Raw genomic sequence first — 15,875 nt, 5'->3', positions numbered from 1 at the left:
CGACCTTCCGTCCTGGAAACTGAAACCCTGTGGAACAACCAGGTTAACTGACCAAAACTTTTGTGCAGAGCTCAAAGCTAAGGAAACACTCAGGTAAGAGGCAAGGTGAGGTACAGGCTCCCCATCAGCTGGTGAGAAACCTGCTCCAGGTGTGTGACAATGCTAATGGCAAGTCTGTGCATGCATGATGCACTGAACAACTGTAGCTTACACACAAAGCAGGCAGCAGAATTGAACAGTGCTGGACTGTTCTGAAAGGCAAAGCCCATTTCTTCCTCATTTATAGCATCTCAAACTTCAGCTCAACAGCGCACGAGAGGTAATACTTGGCTTGGATGTTTTCTTGTGCCTCACAACTTCTGCCCTCTTGTTGTCAAAGAATTGGAACTGGGCAGCCAGTGATGGACAAATCACTGCAAAATATCCTATTTTACCCATTTTATTCACATTTTTCTGGTTGTTTATAGATCATTGTATCTGTCTATAGAATTCTCACCACCATTTGTTACTTTTCCAAAGGCTAAAATTGCTGGGAAAAGGTCATTTTATAACACAGTCTAAAATGTCTGCCTGAAGACTCTTAGTATAATGACAACAGATTTAATAACGCTATGACTTGCCATAAAGTTATCATTTCTGTGAACTGAGAGCTGGACTAGAAGTATTTTTGTAAGGAAAGCAAAACGTTTTACCACAAAAGCTCTTTTGATGGAGCTCTGGATGATGATGTCCGTTCTGTAGATGGGTGACCCTTGCTGCTCCTGTCTCCATGAAAATTCACCTCATCCCATTTCTCTAGCTGTGTCTGAATATCAACTGAAAAACAGGAAAAGAAAACATAAATCTGTTAAAGAATCTAGCGCTGATTTTTTTTTCTCTTCTGTTAAATGTAGGTTGTAGAGGAAATTGTGAAATTAAGTAATGAAAGAATGTTTTAATTAAGGTCTAATCCATAAGAACGTTGTACAGCTTTCTAGCATAAATGCTCTGAAAATGATTGAGAATTAACATCATTTTTCTAAATGTAGATTTTAATGGCCAGAAAATAAAGCATTCATAGTCAGTCAGAATGTGACTGGAGCTCTTGACTCAAAGCCAGTGATTTCTATATAATTTATATCTGTTGATAAAATTATAATAGCTCTGTGATAATATTTGATATTTTTATTTTCCTAATTAAAAAATAGGTCAATTTGTAAAAATGTAGCTTTGCTAATGACTGCGAGTGACTGTGTAGCTAGCTGATATTATTCAGTCATATATCTGCCTTGGTTTGCAAAAATCAGATGTACAGCTCCTGTCTGACAATGAAGTTCTCAATAGAATTTCTGTGCTGATGAATGGACATTTTGCTACTTTGATATCAATCATATTTATCTTGCAAATTTTGCACTTGGAATGCAAGTAATTCAGTTTGGATGTAACTGAATTAAATTCATCTTTTCCAAAGCTCATCTGTGGATCATGCTTGGCAGGATATTGAGTTGTGCTGACTTTCTTTCTCTTTCTTTTTTTCTTTCTCTCTCTCCCTCTCTCTTTCTTTCTTTCTTTCTTTCTATCTGTATGAACATAGCTCTTCTGTCAAGAATGGAACTTTTTCCTCCAGTATGTCTAAAGCACTATATTACAAATACAATGTGTATTTTTGACACCTGCAGTTCTGTAAAGGACACCCAATGTGAGTTGCCTCTGGCTTGGGCCCTTTTCCAGCTTCTCATACCTCTACAGATTCTTCTACTGTTTTATTGACCATGATATATTCTTTTTTTGAAATAATCTATTCAGGTGGGATGCAAATCTTTATTTACTGAAATCTTAATAGCATAGAAATGATGAAAGAAGATATATCTTCAGGAGAGAAGTGTATTAAATTTGTAGTAAAATGTATCAAAAATAGGAAATAGATATTCTTCCCCAAGTATCCTTTACATTACCCTCAGCAGTAGCATCTTCAAGTCATTGGCAAAACGTGCTCACAATGACAGTGGTTTTACAAGGTGGAGCAAAGTTTACACTCCCTGCTAAAGTGTGATGAAATGAAAATTCTGCGCTTTTTTGTTACTTTGTGATAATAACAAGGAGAAATTGGTGCTAAGCAAGGCTGTGTAGCACTGATAAAACAACTACACTCTTACCTAAATCTAGTGAAGACTTGTCTGAAACTCTAACAGTCTGGACTTTCTGCTCAGTATCCGCATTGACAGGGTCAGAATTGTCTGTCTTCTTTCTGTGGGTTGAAGCTTTTAAGCCTTCACCTCTTGATGCATTCTCTGATTTCTTTGCTTTGTTTTGAGTTTGTAACACAGGTTCACTAAGATCCAAGAGATCCAAAGCTGTTGATAACACTTAGAGACAAAATGTTAGAATTCAATATTGTTTTAATTCAAGTAGCTCACATTTGTTAATCTCTATTTTAATTGGAAAAAAAATTACTAAGTTAATGCATGTGCATTTGACTATAGTAAGTGTTTATTTCCTTACGAAAGATGATGGCTAGCATGTTCAAATATGGTTAATAATTTTAGGTGCTTAACTTGATTCAGAGTTTAAGATAGCTTGATTTGCATAAAAGGCTTTCCCTCTGAAAATCAGCCTCTCTTAAAACATCTTCTTTAGCTATGGATATTAGTCACTTTTGAAAATCTTAGTCCACAGCTTTTCTTTTGATGGGAGTATTTCTGGTAAAATTGAGATTGCAAATAAAATGTGACTTAGTGTTAATAGATTACCAGGTAGTGCTAATAGCTGCTTAGGACGTGACTGATATGCCACAGGCACATCACAAAATTGAGAAATGGACTCTAACACCTCACATTCAGAAATGCTTTTCGGTGGTGCTAAGTTATGTTTATTTTCATTAAACAACATTTTAAATATCTTTCTCTAAAAAAATCTTCCTGAAAAAATGATACTCTGAACTAATCTTTTTTTTTTTCATACTTATGCAACTCATCTTAGTTTCCTAGAACTATTCATTTATGGTAAAATATTATATGATATTTGTATTCTCAATGTTTCTGCATGAAGTTTTAAAACTACAGAGGAGATCTGCATGTTTAACTCTCATTAGTTCAATGAGAGATTGGCCTCTTTCACACTGCTCTAAAAATCATAGTCCGAAATGTGCTTTCTGTCCTTAATGTAACTGAACTGTGTATTGAAGCAGACTCCATCACAAATATGAGAACGAAACTGAGTAATTACAGAGTTAATGAAAATTAATGCTTCTATAGTTAAGAAAGGATGTGGAGAAAACAAGAGCTAAATAGCATTTGCCCATGAGTTAAAAGGTGGCAAAGAAGAACAGATGTCACCCTTTTCTGAAGGCCATGTCTGTATGAGCCAGAAGATTTGTGCAAGGTGAGGAAGAAGCAGTCATGCTAGAAAAGCTGCAAACACAGGCAAACCTAGTGCTCCCAAGTGAGCCTTGGAAAGAGAGAGCTGTGGCTCCACAGCCTGCCCGGACGGGGCTGGAGATTGTGGCAGTAAAGATTTTTGCTGTATTGAAAGAAACAGGACACTAAATATTTTTAAAATTAACAGGACATCCCAAGAAATAACAAACGGACATAGCACAGAAGACTAACATGATTTTCTCCTCCCAGAAACAACCCAAATTGCCCCAGATTTGCCTGGTTTTAGGTCCATAACAGTATGCTTAGTAATTGCTTCTACTGTTGTTGCTTGTGGCTTTTGGTCTTTGGGGGGATGAACATTGACAGATGTGGTAATAAACTCTATTGATATCTCTAATATAGGACTATACCAATATATAAGGCATGCTTCAGTCTGATTTGTTTTTTCATTTGCTAGTTGTTTAGAAAGTAATATTTTAAATGATTTAGCTCTTACAACAGCCAAGCTCTTTCCCTTTTTTATCAGCCTATAGGATGGGTGTTTTTGACAGATCATTTTGTACAATCACTTGAATGCTTTGGCTGTGTTCTTGGGAAATCACTGAACTTCACCAATCTTCCCAGTGCAACAAAGTTTAATATTGTTATTAAGAACACGATTAACCACGCCCAAATCAGATAGATATCGAAGGCAGATACAGGAGCTACAGATATTTTTTTTTTACAACAATACAAGTCTTATGTGACTTGAAATATTTATATTCATTTCTGTAGTGTCTTTGCCTATATACAAAGAAAAAAATAGTATTGACAATTTTTCATTTAATTCAATGTTCCACTTTCTGTCAGTAAAACCTGCATTTTGTGTGACACATTAATTAGATGTGAAGATAATCATGCCACTGATAATTATTCATTTTCATAATTTGCATGTATATAGACTTTAATTAAATGGCTTCTAACAAGTCAAGTTTTATGAGATAGCAATAGAATAGTGCTATTAAACAGATTGTTTCTCAGTTGATCAGCTCAACTGCTTTGATAACCTTTGCACAAACACCCAATAGGAGCAAGCCCATTTCTAAAAACACTTCTAAAAAGCAATACTCCTTGCTTAATCCAGATTGCATTCAGGATTTTCTCTTCCTCTTTATAACTGTTTTGTTATCCCACCAAAACACAAAGATGCTAAGAAATCTGTTAGATCCTTTCACAATTAAAACCTCTGAAACCAGGAGTAAATGTATTCTTTTCAGTGCAGAAGGGAATGTAACCTGAATAAATTGTTCTGGTAGCTCTTTGCCCCCTCATTTCTCATCCATTTTTTTTTTTTATTAAAGCAAGTCTTTCTAAAATAAGGAATGGGTCCAGTTAAAAACTGACCTAAATGTAGCTTCCCCATTGGTTAAAATTTTGTGAAAACAACAGACTGAGGATTTGCTGAGCTTGTATGTTCTCCCTGCTGAACTCAAACAGGTTCCCTTTTCCTCAGCACTGAAATCTGCTAGAAAATGCGATGGAGATCTCAGCAGATTTGCATTCAAACATTATTAATTAAGTTTTTCTAGTGACAGATTAGTCAATTCATAATTAAAGAAAAGCTTGTAATTTTGTGAAAATAGTAACATTTTTTTTCTAAGAGACCAAAAGAAATCACTTGACAAAAAACACCAGAGTTAAAATGAAACTGAAATTATTTCTGCTTACTGCAGGATAATGCAGAGTTTTGGTTACCTGCTGTATTGGAGGTTACAGGCCTTGCAACAGCTTCTGGTTTAGTTTCACAGAGAAAGTCGTCAATGGAGGGGCTCAGAAGGGGTCTGCTTTCTTGTTGCTCATTCACCAGCTAGCAACAAAAAATTACAGAGTCAAAGAGCATTGCTGGGATGCAGCATTTAAAGCAATGTTTTTTAAAAAATAAATCATTTTCTTACAATATGATGTGCTTTAATTTTGGTTGTGAGAGAAAGAGGTTGCATCAGTTAGGAGATGTACAAACAGCTCTGTGCTCAAAATTAAAAACTTCATTTGCTCTTTCAGCGCAAAATTTTATTCCAAGTTTACAAACAACACAAAAATAAAGCAGCAAGCTGGTTGTTCTATAGCACGTGTTATATTTTATTTCTTGTGAGATAAATTATTCAAGGCCTGATGCAACTCCCTTCAAATCAATGCATGAAATTGACCTTCTCTATCACCAAGAGACCAAGAAGGGGTTTTTTTAGTATTTGGAAGTACTCTTTTTTTTTTTTTTTTCCCACCAGTAACATACTCCTCCACAGAACTTCCACAGCACCATTTCATGCAGAAAATGTGCATTAGCCCATTAAACAATAACCCACTGAGACATAAGACACCTCTCTGCAATGCAAAGACATATGAATGACAGCGGATGGAAACGGGTGAATTCATGAACTTTCTGGATGAGTTCTGACTGCGTGAAGACTTTGCGTTTATGAGCAGGTTTCCTTTTTATTGTAATTGGACGAATGTGCTGTTTTTGTGCTACCCGCAAGGAATCTCTCTACTACAGGCTAATTTCACATTTTAGGGATTAAAAAGGCAAAATAGTCTCAAAAGTAAAAGCAGCCTCTCTGCAGTCTGAGAAACTGCCTGAGCTTCACTTTCATCTTCTCTCCTCTCCTCTTCCTCCCTTCGCTTCGCTCTGCTTTTCCTTTGCTGAATTTTCAAAATTTTCTATCAGTTGAACTTTTAAATTTAGGGTGCTGGCAAAGCTCATCCTCATTCGATCTCCATTAATAGGGATCTAGTTATGCCACTAAACTTACTGCAGTCGGTGCTGTTAGGGGCTTGAGCTCACCTGATATTACAAACTATCTAGTAAATAGTGGAGCTCTTGAAGTAAAAAAGAACATGTTCGTTATTTTGGTGTGTCAAACATTTATGATGATACCTAAAGCCAGCTGATGGTACAGTATGTGCAGTCATTCAGATGCCCAGAACTTTACATTTTTGCACTGAAAGAGAGATTTACATGAGTTACATGGAAGACAGATGAGTGATTGCTCGCCCAAGGGTGGTAGCAGAACGTGCAAACGTGGGCACTTCTGTCAGAAATGTGGCAATGATGCAGCTTCCCAAACTCTAGCTCTGCAGATGCTAAAATCAGAATGCAGATGCACATTGCAAGGGTTCTTGTGGGTTTTAGCTCTTTCCAAATTAACCACTCAACCTCCTCTCTCATTCAAACCTCAGAAGTTGCTCACTAAATTTAGTAAAATATCAATGTTTGAATGGAAAAGCAGCTCTACTTGCCTGCATTATTCCCAGAGGTATACGTTTATCTAATATTGATATTTAAGACTTATGAGGACCTAGTATGTTTCTGCATACTTCGTATTTATATTTTTCTAACTACAATTTGGTGACAGTATTTTAATCATTTCTATTGGTGAAAAAAGTGAATGTGCTTAGATAATCTTTATCTAAATTACTCTTAATAATTTAAGTTTTTTTTTTCTTTGTGATCAGCATCATAAATAAGCCAAAATTGCTCCAGTACATTCTCTTTCTTGCATTTACTCATCATATTGTAGGAGCTAGCACCAGGACCAGGTGCTGGGCTTTTGCAATGGCAAAGTGAATGTAACATCCAGCAGAAATATTGTGAGAGCCAGTAGATCAGCTGGATCTTCAGCGTTTTATTTTGTGATATTAAAGAAAAGTCCTCTGCCATTTGGGAGGAATAGAAGCAGAAATTTTATAGAAATCATTGTAAACATAAAAACTTCATAGTAAATACTGCTGTTCTTTCTGTGTCTTGAAGGGTGCTGTAGGATACATTATCAGGTAGGACCTGAATGCTTATCAAGTTTCCCATTACATTCCATGGGACTTTTCTTTAATAAGAAAGAATGGAGGGAGAAAGAAGGGAAGAAAGATTATGAGAACCAAAACAGCCAAGGTCACTAATTGGAGACAGCAAAGAAGAGCTGAAGACCAAGTGGAGAAGCAATTTACTGCAAATCTATTGAGTGGGTAAGAGCAGCAGTAATGCTGAGGAACACAACCATGGATTGAGAGAGGACTATAACCCAAATAGATCTGAATTTCTCCAAGGTTCACCTTAGCATTAAGTAGCAGATATCTGCTAAATATTTCTTTTTTTTTTTCTCACAGCTGGCTACCACATCCCCAGTCATTTACTTATGGTGTTGTGTTTATTGTGCTTATAAGGCAAATCTGATCAGCAACAGGCCTTCATTAGTTGGGTGCGAGATGTGCATTGCTCACAGTCCCTTGATAAAATGTTGCCCCCATCAAACTGGAAGATTGATGGTGTTTTCCACTTCTTCATTATAAGTTTTGCCAGCAAATGCCAAGATTTAATTTTCACTAAATTGTTTCATCTTTCTGCTGCATTTGCAGCAGTTTTGTTTAATTAGAAAGCCGATAGGTTCTCTCCGAGAGCTCGTTCTGTGAATAAACTCCTTGGAGATGGGCTGCCCAGATGATGAGATGAATAGAAAGCTGAAACAGGTGGACTTGCTAATGCTAACAAAATGAAGACCGAGTAGGAGTATAATTCTTCTTCACGTATACGTAAGAGGACAGTGGGGGTTTAGCAACATTTCAGAGAAGCTTTTTCAACTAACGATGAATCTAGAACAGGAACAAAACCATACAGACTGGCCCTGACTGGGAATTAGACGAGTCTGTCTAACTTCCCTAGCGGGTGTGTGAACCTGCTTAGGGTAGAGGGTCAGAAAGCCTAACGGGGTGAAATGGAGGTTGCTACCCTTTCCGCATGGGTTTTTGTGACCTGGTTGCCTCTAAGACACAGACTGTGGCCCAGAGGATCCCTCCCAATCCTCTCTGCTACTCTCCTATGACCAACAGATCAAAGCCACAGGAATATCTTGCTATAGGGATTATTCCTGGGAAAAATAATCTGCTTTCAATTAAAATATCTGGGTAAAAAATATAAAAAAAGCATTCAGCCATCAACCTTGATGACTAGAGTAGCTCAAGTGTACTCATTTTAAGTAAATACGGCCTGCATATATAGAGTAATACAACATACTAAGTACGTATTTTTGACATGAGGGAGGCATTTCATGGTGTATCAGACCTCAGAGAGTTTCAGGAAAGCCACGGACTGATCAATCTTGTGTAGGTGAGCGGGCGGTGGGGCTGGTTTCTGGCTTCAGGGTGTATGTGGTGCCATCGGGGAGGCCTACACTTGTGCTCCAAATGCCATCTCACCGTCTCATCCACTGGGACAAATTTATCCCCACTTTAACTCTGCTTAAATTATTTAGGGCTGTGTCAGGCATGAACTTGGAGCAGCATTATAAAACATTGATGGGATGAAAACTATAATCTATGAAGTCATAAATTCCAGTTCTCAAGCGCCGAAAAGCCTCGTGTAGCCTCTAAGAACTTATTTTCTCCTTGTAAAATCTATTTTAATTAGAATGGGCTCCTTTACCTGAAGGGCATTGAAAATTTGTAGGGAGTGATGCTGCTACTATTTCAGATGCCAAGTCTCCACAGTAGTATAAAAGATTCAAATAAATATTTGTAACTGGTTTCTGCTATTATTTTATCTAACCGTTCCCCACTGCTTCCGCCTTCCCAAGGCCGAGCCCTGGCCGTGGGGCTGCTGCTGCCAAGGGAAGAGCCTCTCCACGGTTTCCCCTCCGGTGCCTGGACAGAGAAGAGCTCTAGAGGAGGTGCCAGTCCAGGGAATGGGGCTGGAATGACTGGTTTGGGTCAAAAAAGTGCCCTGCTTTCCCTCTAACACTGAGGTTATGCTGTGGTGAACGTGGGATGATGCTGAAGCTCCCAGGAAGGTGTGGTCCTGGCATTACCATTTTAAATCCTCTCTTACACTATTCCTAATTTTTGATCTGCTTGCAGTGCAGAATACATTTTTTAAAAAAATGTTAGTAGGATATCACATAATTTTAGGACACATGACTCAGAAGCTAGAGGGGAAGGTTCAGGCAGACATAGGCAGCTAATTAGCACCTGTGTTTTGAGCACAGTGAACTAGTTCTCTGGAATTAAGTGCCTAAACTCCTTCCGTTGTCAGTACAGAGGTAGGTGCCTGTAAAAGCAGCTCCGAGGGGAGATCCTGCCTTTCTAATTTAGGGCATTCCCTGAGGAGGTTTTCAAAGGCACCTAGCTTCCCCACTGGCTATTAGGGAACTTACTTTAGTAAGGCTGATTCAACGGGCACCTAAAGTTTAGATGTAATTAGGTATGCAAGCTAGCTGGATTGGAGTGCACCCATTTTATCACTGAAGCTGGCTGAGCTGCTCAAGGAATTAATTGAGGAAACCTTGTGCTACTACGGGGCAATGCCCACGCAGCCGAGTAGCAAAGCTGCGCCGGGACACGGCTGGCGGCGCTGCCCCTACCCCACGGCGCGCGGAGCGGAGCGGCTCTGCAGCCCGGCTGCAAATCCCTCAGGTGCCTGAGCTGGTCGAAACAGTTCCTGGTGCAGTAACGAGTTGCCAGCATGGGAGCAAGCAGGAAGGTGTTAACTCTGATTTTTCTGGAGAAACGATTGCATCTCTGAACCTCGCTCTGAAAGAAGGTTGTGTGTCACTAACATGTGACAAACAGGTAAGTTCATTAGTTTGTCTGGTTTGTCGATGCTATAGGGCTCTTCTAACTGAGTCGGGGGGAAGCTCCTGAAGCATGAAGTAACTTCAAGCAGCAGCTGATTTGTATGAGATAGAGTAATGGTTTCTGGTTTCACGTATCCAGCCCATAGTGATCACTAATGGGCTTCACCAGGATGAGAGGACACAGGTGAATGAATTCCCACTAATGACCATTTCTGGAAACTGATAAATGGGAGCCACAAGGACAGACTTGAGGTTGTTGTTCTGTAAAGTATAGCTGCTTCTGGACATGCTTTCAGTTGCAGCTATGGATTGCTCTCTTGGCAGGGTAAGAATTGGAAGAGCTTCTCTCCTGCTCACTGAGGTAGGACCATTAGTGTCTGCTGTTTAGTGTGATCACTACTTGGCTTTTTGCATCCTCCTTGTGCCAGGGTCATAATTCCTTGCTGTCATGCTAATGTGAATTTATGTCCAAACAAAACTGATCTGCCAGGCAAATATTTGCCTCTCCTGAGAACACAGAGGGAATAGAAGGCACAGTGTGTAAGTGACTTCCACCAACATGAGTTATAGGAGGCTCTAAAATTGAGACAACTCATTTCACTCTCCTGCAAAGAGCAGGGTTGTGTTGCTGCAGCTGGACTAGTCTCCGATGAATCAGAGGTGACAATATCATACCTAGAATCACACGAGGTAAGGGATTTCCTGAGGCTTAATCTTAACAGCTGACCAATTACATGGATGAAGGCAGAGAAGCCGAGGGAGGATTACTAGAGGCACTATAGTGAACATTTAAATTCATATGCCAGCTGTGTTGCCAAAGTCTGTTTACCATCCAGGTCAGTAAATGATAATGTGCTTAGGCTGTATCTCCACTGATAGCAGAACTGTTGCCATGATTGTGGTGTTACAGGGGCATCCCACGCCTGTAACTGCATGTTATGGTGTGAAGCTGCGACAGGCAACTAAGTATCTCCCAGGTCACCAACTCTTTCCCCTCTGTTACTCTTGCTCTGACTATGGAAATGAAAAGGGAGCAGCATCCGGGCCCAGAAGCTGCTGCTGCATTTGTCTCCTGCCTTTTGGCCTCACTCCAGCAGAGCACTTAGGCACGTCCTGCAAAACTCAAGGTTGAGCATCTGCTCGAGTGCCTCGCTGGAGCAGAGCCATGGGAGAAGTTGCTCTTGCTGTCATATTTTTGATAAAACAGTGACTGTCAGTCCAGCCTTTACTAGTCAGATGAAAGCATGACTTACTGTAAATCAATCCTTCTTTTGCATTAACATCTACATGTTTTACGCACGTTTGAATTAAAAGAAGCTGCTTATCAAAAGTCCTGCTTTTTTTCCTTTCTCCCTTTGTCTAATGAGGTCATATATTGCTTCTGTGGTATCATCATGTGGATTTTGTATTAGCCTTATTCCTTTCCTTTATCTAAACAGGAGAATTACCCTACAAGGGTGTTCAAAAACAAAATTAACTAGGCCTTGTAGATATCCTTGAATATAGTCACTAAAAAATGGCAAAATAAAGAAGTCATTTTTGCAATACTAATAAAGTAGTTTATGAAAATACCTGTTCTGCTAATACCTAATCTCCTAAAATCACCTACTAGTTAACTGAGTAATGAATTTGACACTTATGCTACAGAAACCAGTATTGTCTGCTGAGAAAGCCCTGAACCGGAGTTGCTTAAACTGAAGGAGAGCTGGAGAGTCACAAACCTCTTGGTATCGAGGGCAAGCGGTTGCTCGTGTGGATAGATTCTGCTGTCTGCATCGTGTAACTGCATCATCGAGTGTCTGCATCACTGTGGAAACTCCCACTGAAGAGGCAGCGTAAGTTGGAGAACCACAGCTCTTAGCTGATTTAAGTAAGGTTCAGAGCATATAAACCAGAGGAGTCCTTTTCTTTGCTCATGTTGCAAATACTTATTTTATAATCTCATTAGCCACTGTAATTATTGTTCATAAAATAGCAAAAAAATACTTTTAGAATCTGCTAATATTTTTCCTTAGCTGTAAGTAAAAAGACAGACAGCACGAAGACCTGAGTTGCACGTAAATGGGCAGTGTCAACTAGTAGTGATCCATAGATAAATTTGAGAATTTCTATAGTAGTGGATTATCCATAGCTTTATGTACTATTTAAAGCATGGTTTGTAAGCAAATGACATTTATAGGAAGATGCACTAGTGCTTCTTATTTTTAAGTCCAGATCTTTATATCCAGACTGTAAAGATGGAGAATTAAACAATCAAAAATACCATGGATTATCACGAAATGTCACTTTTGTAAAGCTCATGTCATTCCTACTAATTTACAGCTGTGTTGAAAATGTCTTATGCCAGCTTTCCATGCAACCAAAGTCAACTTGTACTGTACCCATAGGCTGCGATTCCTTTGGAATCACCTTGGCTCTCTTGCCCTTTCTGAGAGTTTTCTTTCAGAACACCGTGTATCTAGAATAAAGCTACACTTTTGGTTACATTACTGTGAGCAACCATAGGAGCCAAGTCATAAGGTGTGAAGTTCTGCAGCCCTTCTCCATAGGGTAATGTCACTGCACACCTGTTTGCTTTTACATGTTTTTGCAGCTTGAAAACCTTGAAAGTGGGAAGTGGCATGTGCATCTGTAGAACTTTAAGGGCAGTAGAAGAGTTGCACAGCACAAATAGCACGGTTTGTTGAACAGAACATTCGTGGGTATGCGGGTTGCAAATCTTTTAAGGGATACTGTGCTACATAGCCCAAGTATTTCTTACACATGAAAAATCTACAGTCTCCATGAAATTAAATTACTATTTGTGAAAAATTACTGAATAAAAACCAGGGTTAAGTCACCATAATGTGTTAGAAAGATTCGGACAAGCATTTTTTTTTTAATTCTCTTTGTATTCACCCATTTTTAATTCACAGACTTAACTAGTGCTTATTGGTCACTGCTTCAACTAATTAAACCTTTATAACAAACAGAAGTTGACTGACTTGAAAAAATCATCAGAAGTATTTTCAGTATTTTCTATAATAATTAAACCTTGAAAAGCATATAAAAATATGAACATAGGAGTAGTCCTGCAGAAATCAGTGGAGAAATTATCACTGTCCATGAAGAGCTTAGTGGGATGTAGAGTGAATTGGTATAGTCCAAAGTTAATTGGACATTAGGCATGATTTTTTATATATATATATATTTTTTTTTTTTTAAGAAAGCTATAATGTGCATCCATTAGATGAAATGGAGTTACCTTTGATTTATATTGGTACAAAAGAGAAGGGAAGCAACTATATTAACTGTAACTGCCATATTAACTATTTCTGCTGTTCTGTTCTAATGTTATTTAGTCAACATAGACAGGGTGGACTCTAAGTCTAACACTAAGAAGCTTGTTGAGGACAAGATTGATTCAAAACAAATAAAATATTAACTTTGAGATAGAAAAACATGAATGTGTGATCAAATTCAGAGAGTGAGCCCTTGACACACGAAATCTGCTGGTGTCATTGGGAGCTGAAGCTTGGGCACCTCATTCTGTTTCCTTAATGATGCTGAAAGAAAAGGTTTAACCAGATCACCTGCGTCTCACAGGGAATAAACACTGGAGTTTGAGCCCTGAAAATGTTTGTTTTTTACTTATAAGCCTTGGCAAATGTAAGTGTGCTGGGATCAACCAATGTAAATGGAGCTTTTTTTCAAAAAAAGTTGTTCCCATTAATGATAATGGAGGGATGATGCATCATCTTGCTCTTTTAATATGGGAAAAAAAAAAGAGTAACTGATGGAATTATTTGGGACATAATCATGGAACATCTTTATGGGAAAACTCGTATTTTACATGGGAATAAATATTCCCATTTTTCATGGGAAAGAATACAAATGTTTTTACTAATAACTTAATTTTGACTTCCTTAGTTTCTGTTCTCCGGTTCAAATTCTAAAATTATTATTTTGACTTCTTAAACTTTATGCAATGAGCATCAAATTAATATTCTGAGCAACATCTGTGCATTTCGTATAAAGTTTAGGCAGTTCTCGTATTTTTCAGATGGGAAGGGAGGGGATAGCTTTCAAGGAGTAATTCACATTTCTTTTTCCTCTTGGTCCATTTTTCACATACTTCTTATCCCAAAGGGTAAGCATGTTGGGTAGGAATCGCCCTTCGCAGCTCTTGTGTCTTTCTGTTACCTTTACAGGGATCCTACCACGACCAAGCTACTTATGTTCTCTGAAACATCTGGATTAGGTTTGATGAATCTGGGACAAATAAATCCTGTGACACTGTGAAATTTATTTGTTTAAATTCAGGTGGGCCAAGCACTTAAAGTTGCCCTTTTTTTTAAACCCTATTCAATAAAGCAGTTTGTCATATTTTAAACTTTAAGTGCACATCAAAGTACTGCACTGAATCAGATCTTTTGAAGTTCACTGACCTGTAGTAAAATGGCAATTTTGTAGTTGACTGTACAATTAAACTTTGACTTTGGGGAGTATTTAGGTCTAAAATTCATATTAGATAATAACTCTCAAGTGAGCCTTTTTCCTGCTGAGAAGTGCAGAGAAGACGTGAAGAGGGTTACAAAGAAATCTTACTTTGGAATTCATAGTCCTTTCATGCACGATTTTCTCAAACCATAGATTCAGTTAGCAGCATTTTTTCTACGTATTAGCTTTATGTTACTCTTTGAAGTTTTGATAAACTTCCTCTTTTTCTAGGTTCAATTCATATCAAAATACCTTTTTTTTTTTTCTCCTCTCTCATTTGTCTCAGTCTCTTCTGAATTATCTTAAGAGGATGAAGGGAGACAGCAACATAATGTAGAGCTATGTTCTACAAAATCCTAGTGGTACTCAAAGCCCACTCTCTGTATTAATGCTTGATGCATTAAATTTGGCAACTACTGAATGCCTTTTTCATACCAATAAAGTGACTTTCATTGAAAATAATTGAAATAGTCACAGAAAATAGATGCTGAACAGCATATTAAATTACTAAGAATAGGCCTCTGCTTATTGCAATATACTTGTTAACGTTGGAGTAATGGTCAAGGTTTCCAGTTGCCATATATCAGCGTAACCCCACTGGAGCCTCCGGGGCTTTTTTGGCTTGTGCTGTCTAATATTTCCATCTATATATGATGACATAGAATAACTCCAGACGATATCAAATAACCTGTGAATTGGGAATTTCATGAAAGCTAAATTGATAGGGTTTATTTGTGTCAATGAATAAGTCATTTTACAAGTGGAGCTCAGCTAGAAGCATAATAAAATGTGAGTATATGTGTATCTGACTTGTTCTGTGTTGGATATATTTACAATATCTAACAGAGGAAGAGAAAGACATCACTTAAATTTTGACTGCAGGGGCCTCCATACATTATGACTATTATTCACAGAAAATAAAGATTTAGCTTCTATTCTTTATACCTCATGTTCCACTTATGTTTCCTGCGGAGGCTGGCTCCGTACTCAGATGCTTTAAGTCCTCCATTCATCAAAGACTTTGCTAATGGGAGATTTTGTTTATTTTCAGAAAAGCCCAAACTTTTCTCTTGAGGCTTGCTCCTTGCATTTCACTTGCAAAAGGCTTTGTTAGCTGTGCTCCGAGAGGTGACACAGCACGGATGCCTCATGTATTTAATTACTTTCAAAGGGATGTAATTTCTGTCTAAATATTGCATGTCTCCACTGGCGTCAGTGGTGGTGATCACTTTGGAAAGACCAGGCCTTACTCGGATGACCTAATTTGATCAGGCTTGGGAAGCTGGTTTCTAGCCAATTTGGAACTTGGGTGTTTGTGAGCTGCAACCACATCCATCTGTTTCATCATGTAAACAACCCAGGCACGCTCTTTGGTCGTGACTAAATATGTATCACGACAGAGCAGCGCACTATGCCGAATGGATGGTCTCAACAAGAGGTT

General features: G+C 38.4%; 1 protein-coding gene across 6 annotated transcripts in view; it reads right to left on the bottom strand.

The window, feature by feature from the left end:
* The window catches only part of PEX5L (peroxisomal biogenesis factor 5 like), a 93,024-nt gene that overhangs the window by 18,241 nt on the left and 58,908 nt on the right, over positions 1-15,875 (bottom strand). For 4 of the 6 annotated variants that reach the window (XM_088523879.1, XM_088523880.1, XM_088523882.1 and 1 more), the window contains exons 3-5: positions 5,091-5,202; positions 2,136-2,345; positions 693-816 (exon numbers count right to left, since the gene is read on the bottom strand). In XM_088523879.1, coding sequence (XP_088380005.1) covers positions 693-816; positions 2,136-2,345; positions 5,091-5,202 — 446 coding nt within the window. The remainder of the gene's footprint in view (positions 1-692; positions 817-2,135; positions 2,346-5,090; positions 5,203-15,875) is intronic. The other 2 variants (XM_088523883.1, XM_088523884.1) reach the window with 1 other exon arrangement.

The sequence above is a fragment of the Tinamus guttatus genome, unplaced genomic scaffold, assembly GCF_059628265.1.
Source record: "Tinamus guttatus ecotype Peru unplaced genomic scaffold, ASM5962826v1 Tinamus_guttatus_pri_ptg000198l, whole genome shotgun sequence".
NCBI lineage: Eukaryota > Metazoa > Chordata > Aves > Tinamiformes > Tinamidae > Tinamus > Tinamus guttatus.
The sequence above is the reverse complement of the archived record's forward strand: the minus strand, read 5'-3'. Positions and strand labels throughout refer to the sequence as shown.